General features: G+C 33.7%; 1 protein-coding gene and 1 pseudogene across 1 annotated transcript; one reads left to right on the plus strand and one right to left on the minus strand.

The window, feature by feature from the left end:
* The first annotated feature begins 4,125 nt into the window (after positions 1-4,125).
* On the plus strand, positions 4,126-5,502 carry LOC118057391 (UPF0481 protein At3g47200-like). The gene has a single exon (XM_035069951.1). It carries the CDS (start codon positions 4,126-4,128, stop codon positions 5,500-5,502), a length of 1,377 nt encoding a protein of 458 aa, XP_034925842.1.
* Positions 5,503-7,221: 1,719 nt separating this feature from the next.
* LOC118057388 (lycopene beta cyclase, chloroplastic/chromoplastic-like) lies at positions 7,222-9,318 on the minus strand (annotated as a pseudogene).
* Positions 9,319-9,579: the final 261 nt, after the last annotated feature.

Raw genomic sequence — 9,579 nt, forward strand, 5'->3', positions numbered from 1 at the left:
GAGAAGAAAATTAGCCTCTTTGCTCAAACATTAATGGTCCTTAAAAAAAGTTTTTTTTTTTTTAAAAAAAAATTACCTTCCAAATTTTTTTCTAACCACACGTCATTTCAGATTATTCACCGCATGTCATTTCACAAACATAAACCAACCCTTTACTAGCCGCATGTCATATCAGATTAATCATTACTGTAAATCAAAAGATTGAGATTGAATTATGTTTATTTAAGAGAAAAAAAAAACTAAAATCTAATGAATTGAAATAGAAAAGTTGACATTTATCAACCACCAAAAATACAAGAATTGCCTTTAACATTCCTTGATGCAGCCAGTCGCCCAGAATTTCTCAATTATTTAAAATATTTATTTTTATATTTTAAAAGTGTTTTTAAAAAAATTAAATTAAATTAAATTTTAAATTATTTTATATATATAGATTATTTTGATGTGCTGATATTAAAATTATTTTTAAAAAAATAAAAAAATATTATTTTAATATTTTTTTGAATGAAAAATATTTTGAAAAATAATTGTAATTACATTTTCAACCATCCTCTAAATAAAAGACATGATGATTTGCCTTGAATAGTTTGTGAGATGGATTAAGCAAATATATTTTTAGACAAGTGAAAAAACATTGAGAGTGGGTTGCGCTATAGATTAAAAGATATTTATAATTTTTTATTTCATCGATCAATAAACTCAAATTTTAAATAAAAGATTCTCTAGGGATAGTGTCAAAGTTACTTGCTCTAATCCATTCCATTATGGCAGGAAAGCACTAATAATATAACGTCCGTCCGTCCAAAATGCTAACTTTATATTGGTTATGATAGTTTTAAGTTTTAACTTTGTTCACTTGTTAAGAACATGACCATGCTTTGGAGAAGAAAGTAAGCCCAACTTCCAAGTTAATAAAATACTTGTTCTAATCTAAAAGCTACTTCAATTTTAAGTGATCGTCCTAAATAATATATATATTGATAGTAAATAAATAAGTTAAAGACCAACAGGTGCGTGGCTCAAGTGGTTGAAGGGGACAGCTCTCCTTCCTTCGAACTCAAGTTCGAGTCCCAGTGGGAGTGGGGCTGGAGAATTTGCTCATTTCCTATTTCTCTTGGGTTCTCCCTGTGCGGTATGTCTGTCACCCTCGCGGTGCCTTAGCTGCTCACTAGGGCTTGCAGGATGTTCAATGGACCGTGAGATTAATCGTGGTGCGCGTAAGCTGGCCCGGACACCCACGTTATCAAAAAATAAATAAATAAATAAGTTAAAGAAGAAAGTATTGAGATGTGAACAGGAAATTAAAAGGTGGAACGTATCTTTAAGAATCCAATCCTAGTCTCTCGACAAAAGGAATTTCTTCCCAGGCTTTTTTTTTTTTTAAAAAAAAAAATCAATTCTGTACAAGCTTATTTAGCACAAAAAGAAAACGAATGAAAACATATGTTGCAGCCTGGTAGGGCTCGACTTCTGTTCTTTTTCTCACACGAAAGACTGGAGAAACAAAAGTTTGTTCCTTATATGTTCTTTAATTTTCTTGCACTTTGAGCATGGAACAATCCAAATCTTTATCTCTGCTAAAGGCATTTCACATGTTATTAGTACAATTGCTGTCTGCAAATTTTGAAACATATATATATATATATATATATATATATAATATATATATATATATATATATATATATATATATATATATTCTTAAAACTTATCTACATTTTGAACTGCGTACAATTACTTGGGATTTCTTAATAATTATTATTCTATAATCTTCATCAATAATATACATAACAACCCTGGCATGATATATATCAACCAATAAGCAGACATGGTATCGCTAGCAAACCAGTTCTTTCTCCTGAGGGCCATCTCCACAACCAAGGATCAACAACCATGTTCTCCACTATATATATTTGACTCTGTGTGATACACACACACTTGAATTCTGTATGAAATTGGTCAGACCTAAACTATGAAATAATGTTAAAAAAGTGACATAAAATGATTTTTTAAATCTCACCTAATATTTTAATTTTTTAATATAACATCAGTTGATAATACAAAATAATCATAAATTTAAATCCCAATATACACCTTTAATTTTTATAATTAAATTAGAAAAAGTAAATATAAAGAATAATGATTCTGTGTGAATTTTAAATTCAAATAAAAATCACTTAAAGAAGTATATTACAAAATAATATAAAATCATTTCTAAGACTTAGTAATATAAAATTATTTTCTAAAACTTTACCTTATATATATATATATATATATATATATATATATATATATATAGAAAGTGTGTTAAAGAATTAATTAATTCAACTTAAAAGCTTAAATTATTAGGTGGGATCTCAAGACATGATTTATATTATTCTTTAACACACTCCTTTAAGTAAAAAAAAATTGAGCTTGAAATTTATACAGACTTATATCATATTGTGCTTAATTTTTATTAAATAAATAGGAATGATAAGATTCGAATTCTACTGTTTGATTATTAAGATTTTTATATTATATCAAAAAATCAATTTAATTTAAAATTTTAAACTAAGATGTTAGATGAGGTTTTAATATATGATTTATATTTTTTTTTTTAATAATATAGAGGATAAGAATTTAGCAATTGTATAGTATGTATAGATAAAGTGTGAGGAAAAAGTGACAACGTACGGCTTATCCTGATTTTAGTTTTCCATGCTGAACGAGAATTGCATGTTGAGAGATAAAAATAGGCAAAGCATGCTTTGTTATATAAAGAGTGCAATAAAGAGAGAGCCCACTTTTATTTTTTGTGCTAAATAAGATTGGTCAGAATTTAGTTAGATTTTGCCTTTTTTAATTTTTATCAAAATTTGTCGGAGAAAAGTACAAAGCGCCTTGATTGAAAATATAAGAACAAAATGCAAGCCAGTTACTTGAGACAATGTACAAATAATTAAAAGTTATTTTAATTTAAAAATTTAAACCGTTAAATTTAAACTTTTATACGCTTCATTGTTAAAAAACTAATATATATTATATCAAAAAATCATTTCAATTTAAAATTTAAAATTATTAATTAAAATTTAATTAATTATTTTATATTACTATTTAACATGGACATGCAATTTTAATACTCCAATCACACACTTGGAATTAATTTTTTGTTTTTTAATTTTCCGCAACAACAAATGAGTAACGAAACATTGGCATTTTTGTTTATATTTTTCCATAACACCAAATGAGTAAGGAAGAAATAAGAAATGGTCCCATGAAATTTTTGTCTAAAAAGTTCTTAAACGGAACCTAAAGCAACAGTGCACATGGTCAATGTACGTAGTTATTAAGGGACATACATTATATAAAATAATTATTTAAATTCTAGAATTAAAATAATTCTTTGACACGTAAATTTTAAGTTTAAAAAAACGTTTATTCATAAAAGTGTGTTGGAAAAAGAATTAATAAAAAAAAAATCACTGCTGAAGCTCTTAAGATAAAATTGGGTGGCTTGATTATTTCCAACACCATATGTGGCTTCCGTGCTATACTGCTATATATGTAGGCTTTAATGGTGAGAAAAGTTTATAGAATTCGGAAAGTAACTATATATAAATACCTATGTCATGGCTAGTAAGATACATGCAATGAAGATAGTGAAAGTAAAAAAAAAAAAAAAAAAACATTTTTAATGAAGAAAGTATTGATAATTACTTAAAGAATAATGTATAATTTCTTCTTATTCGTGAAACTTATTATATGGCAAAAAGAAATGAGCCATTAAATTCTTCAAATGACTGTAAGTGAGTTATTCATGCGAGTTAGAGTTGATAGAAGGAAGTCGGCAGAGAAGAGGAGAGACGTTTGCCAAAGGTAAAACCAACGGCAGCTTTGTAATTATGTTTTTGGATGTTAGAGGTCGACAATATATGCATTTATCTTTGAAAACGACCATTGATAAGCTTTAGACGACAAAGTTTGCTCGACCTCCCAAGTAAAGCTAAAATACTTGTTCCAAAATTGCAGCTACTTCAATATCAAGCTATATATAGCTTTTCTAGAGTCTTTGTTGTAATATTATATAATCGTATCCTATTGTTCGTTTGCGCTAGTTAATGAAGTAGAAAAGTACTGTCAGCAATGTCCGAAATTGTTAACTCTTCTGCTTCCCCTAGATGTGATGATCAGTGGCTGATAAAGATAAAGAATGCTGGGACGGAAGAGACCACTGGTGACAAAGGGACACATTTCCCAAGGGTTCCACCAACGTTTCGTGATATTCAACAAAACAGCGATTGTTACGATCCATCGGTGGTCTCCATTGGTCCCTATCACCATGGGAAGGCAAAACTAAAGGAAATGGAGAAGCTCAAGGAGACATACGCTGGCCAGTTCGTCAAAGATGGTGGCAAACAAATTGATGAGATATACAGAGAGGTGGAAGCAGAACTAATTAGCATTGCAAAAAAGTGCTATCCAGATGACGCAAGAAGAAATTTCAACGACGAGCAATTAGCCAAGATGATTTTTCTTGATGGTTGCTTCATTCTCCAATTCCTCTTCTGCCTCTATATGAAGCCTGGAAATCTGAAGATGAGTAGTCACAATGCTGCTTTGGTTAAGAAGGACTTGTTCTTACTCGAGAACCAACTCCCTTTTGAAGTTCTCACCAAATTGGCGAGTTTCAGAAACCCTGATCAAAGAGCTTGGACGAAAATTCTTACAGCTTTCTGCGATCAAGTTCGTGCCTTTCCTGGTGGAACAGAGCTCAAGGAAAAGATAACAAAATTTTTTCGTGAATTGCAAAAAGCATTAACGACACGGAATCCCGAAGCACCTCATCAGCCTGCTGCAGTCCATCTTCTTGAACTTTTACATAAGCGATTTTGCTCTGGAACGATTGTATCAGAAAACTCTGAGAATAGTTCGTGCAATAGCAATTATCAAATGAACTGGTACCGTTATTATCCTGCTGAGGAGCTTAGGAACATTGGCATCCATTTCAAGCCAAGCAAGACTGATCTTTTCACCGATGTCCAGTTCAAACGGGGATGGCTGATCACTCGAAGTCTCTATATTCCTCCATTAAGAATAGATAACTCTACCAGGTCCTTGCTTTTAAACTTGGTGGCCTATGAAACATGCCATGGTGCATCCAATGAATCTCGGGTCACTTCTTACGTATGCTTCATGGATTCATTGATTGATACCCCTAGAGACGTGCAGGTGCTGCGATCGAAGGGCATACTCCTCAACACTCTAGGAAGTGATGAACAAGCCGCAGAACTCTTCAACCAGATAGCCAGCCATTTGATACCCGATCCTTATGCTTACATTCAGGTTAAATCCAGCATTGAAAAGGAGCATAGGAAAGTCCTAAAGAAATGGGTAGCCATGTGGCTGCGAGTTTATTTTAAGAGTCCATGGACCTTTATTGCATTTGTTGCTGCAACTTTTACCATCATACTAACAGCCATTCAGACCTTTATAGCACTATTCCCTCTCAAGGATCAGTGATAGCTCCAAGTGCAAACCCTGAGTTTCCATGTGCTAAAGGTATCAGTTTCAAGAATAATTTGTGTGTGCTTGTTAGATTCCTTGCAATTAGCTAGAGTGTGGATTGCTTGTTCATCAAACTTGAATTGAGCTATTGTCTCATTTGGTTATGAGATTATATTAGACTGTTTTACTCTTGATAAATTTGTCTTGTATTCCATTTCTATCATAATAAAATCAAGACTTTCTTTTCATCGCTCATTCTCATGATGTTGTTGCTCATGTTGAATTCAAGGTACAAGAAAATATGAAATCAAACGTTAGATTATAATTTTAAAAGAAATTGGGATCAAAGTAGAAAAGAAATTAAGAATTTAAGGATAAAAATATAAGGAATGGAAGTTTGAAAAGGTATACTCTTGAACTTTGTTTCTAACATTAGGTTGAAGCATCGACAAAATGTTCTGAACATCCAACTAACATAGAGACCATGTTGTAAAAAGAAAAAGGTTTGCAGGAACATCAACTACTGTGGCAGCAATGAAGAAGTGGCTCAACATACTTTGGGCATGTTTATTTCTGTGTTTTAAAAAATATTTTTAAAAAAAATTTGAAATTTTTTATTTTTTTAATAACTTCAAATTAATATATTTTTAGTATTTTCAAATCATTTTGATGTACTGATGTTAAAAAATAATTTTTAAAAAATCAAAAATTATTATTAAGATATATTTTAACACGAAAATTTATTTGAAAAACAACTATATTACCAAACAAACTCGAACACAATAAGCGGAACGCGTTTTAACGAGCAGCGCACCTCGTTAACAAACATAGACACACCTGAACCCGGACCTGTACGGGGTGTCGAGAGATAAACGAATAGGCAGTCCGAGGTCTGTAAGCAGTGAAACTATGTCCTGAGTGATTCAGGGCCTGGAGAACTATTGCAAACACCAATCAACTTTCCTTGCTGTAGTTGGTGCAACGTTGGGATTTTTCTTGGGTTCCATTTCAGACTTCCTATGCTGTAAAGTCTCATAACCCTACAGAGAAGCCATAATTTTGGCATAGGTCCTTTCTTGAGTCCAGCAAGCATTTGATTACATTTTCATCGTTGAATTAGAAAATGTTTGTGGTCAGAGTGTGTTTCATTCGTGGTACCTGTCTGGCTCCGTGAACCACGCGTGTATATCTGAAGATCGATCGATTTCTCAAAGTGATGATGTTCTTTTCTGTTATTTATCAATGACAAATTAATGCAATTATATGTAACTGTGTTTATAATTTCAATCCATTAAACTTCCATAATCTCCAAATCATCATCTCCATCGCAACCATATTTATTTTACATCCAAAATATGCCTAACAATAACGTGGTGAACTGAACAAGGTGCATTCATAATTTCCACTTCACAATCATCCTTTCCACAGTCAAGATGTAACAGACAAGTTTTAGGTAGCAATGCTACCTCCCAGTAAAGAGATAGATCATGTTCAAGGAGGCATGGATTCCCTGAATCATAACTTATTAATAGAGATAATCACTTGAGTTCATTTAACATATTATCCCTGCTTTTCATAGTTTAAAATAGCATTGATGCATCCCTTTCCATGCATTAGCAGAATTGTCTTGAAGAAATGACCTGTGTTTCAGGCATTATTAACTGAAATTCAAGCGAGTTCTAAGTGAATGGATGGTTATCAAGTAAAGATCTGAATTAATTCTATACAAGGGAGTGCATCAATCAACAATATGATTTAAACATGTGCTTTTGGACAAACAAGAGCACACCACCGAATCTGCTGCCCTCCATACCGACAAGAAATGAGTGTATGTGAACCATGGATTAAGATACAAGAAAATAACAGATGATTCATAGCGCTCTATTCACAATTAAAGGCAGCAGCACAGAAACTTCAATATGTAGATGCAACAGAATTAGAAGACAGATGGAATCCGAGTCACCTATTTTCTGTCCTGTATTAAATTGTTGATCATGTTAACCAAAGGAAGGGTTCCCTTCGCCATAATCTCTAACCTAGAAGGATTAGAAGCATGGGAGAACAGTGAGAGCCCAAAGAGTACAAGCTCAGGTAGAAACAGTCGAGATGACAAGAATCCATGCCAATAACGAGGTTCCAGATTAAAAAATGCATCAAAAAATCTTCTTGTGGCAGGTAAATCAAGCTTAAGCAAAACATCCATACCAAAACAGAAGAACTCTCTCTGTCTCCTCCTCTCTATTGGCCATAAATCTTTCCAAACTTCAGCTGATAATTCACTTCCAGAAAAGCTTCTATCAGAACCAAGATACTGAACGATAGAGTTAGCAACAATTGGAGCAGCCGCTAGAGTTCTTGCTACCATATAACCAGTCGAAGGGTGCACCATACCAGCTGTACCACCGATTCCAACAACTCTTTGAGGGAGCACGGGGAGGGGCCCCCCATTGGAATGACACAACGCTCGTCTTCCTCAATGCTTTTCACTTTTATACCCAAGTGCCTTAACCTGGCCACCATCCTTTCCTGGATATCTTTCATGGGTACTCCAGGCCTAGCTACGAGGGAAGTTTCTTCAAGAAATATCCTGTCCGACGAAAAGGGCATTGCATAGAGAAAAGTAGGGATCTTGCTATTACTCTCTTTTAGTTCCAGATTGTTGTTCAGATGTGAATCTCTCCAATCCATAAAAACCATCTTATCAACATCAAATGGGTGCTCTTCTACCTCTGCCAAAATTCCATAAGCCACTTGGTAACCTGGATCATATGGCTTATCATATTGAACAAGGCATCTAGAAAAGCCAGTTGCATCAAGAACCACAGAAGCTTGGATTGTGACACCATCATTGCAAATCAATAGAGATTTGGATTCCTCGTGAATAACCTTGATGACTTTAGTTTGGTGAAACTTTACACCATTAGATATGCATTTCTGTAACATTTTGGACTTGAGCTGCCTCCTATTAACCCTCCCATAAGGCCTATCAAGATCTTTCTTTGTCTTGTCATCAACATATACAACAGCACCAGACCAAGTTGTATCAAGGCAATCAAGCATATCCATGGCTTCAAATTCATCCACCCAAACACCATAATTATTAGGCCAAATCAATTTGGGAGATGGATCAATAGAACAAACTGAGAGCCCTGCCTCCGAAAACTTGCTGCGCAACTGCAAGCCCAGCAGGACCACCCCCCACAACTGCAAGGTCAACTACAAGGCCCTTCGAGAGGTCATACATAGGAAGATCAAACTCAAGATTTTCCTTCTTGGTTTCTGGTACAAGCTCCAAAAGTGCATTACTACTAGCCTTAACACAACCATTTCTCCCCCTTTTTGAACGAAACTTCTTGTGACCAAACCTAAGTTGTTGGCTTTGAATCTTTATGGAGCTCAAATTACTTAATTTCTCTGAAAACCCATGAGATTGAGGTAAAAATTCAAGTTTGTTATGTGTTTTCAAAAGAGTATCCATAGTTCCTCCTTTATGCTTATCAAATATCCCAACTAGATCTCAACAAATTTCTAAAAACCCAAGGTGGAATTCAAGAATCTCTCAGTTCTCAACTGAGATGCCAATCCCTGGCAAAACCAATACACTATCATAAAATTAAACGTAACTGGGCTGTTACATGCACTCAAATTATCACCAACTTGTAACAAAAGCTAGAGCAATATATAAAGAAAAACAAATCATATATCCTTTAAATATCAGGGATTATCAAGATATCAACAAGAAAACGTGCAAAAATTCATGACTTACCAAGAAAGGGCATCGTTAGGAGCCCAAAGGAGTGTGGCTAAAACTTTTGAAGTATATTTCTTTTCTTCTTTTCTGAAGTGAATAAATTTGGAGAAAAATAGAACAAAATATGCCATGGATACTATGGCTTATCTAAAGGAAGCCACAGTTGCCATGGAATGGAATGGCCCGCCATTCAGACAATGACCACACAACGTGTCAGAACATGAGACGCTAAAATTGGAATCCTAAATAGGAAATAAGCATCCTCTGTGGATGTAAAACTACGCCATGGCCATCAAACTATTATTAGCTTTTAATTAAGTCCTCAACCATTCACTGCTGAT

Source organism: Populus alba, chromosome 16 (genome assembly GCF_005239225.2).
Source record: "Populus alba chromosome 16, ASM523922v2, whole genome shotgun sequence".
Taxonomy (NCBI): domain Eukaryota; kingdom Viridiplantae; phylum Streptophyta; class Magnoliopsida; order Malpighiales; family Salicaceae; genus Populus; species Populus alba.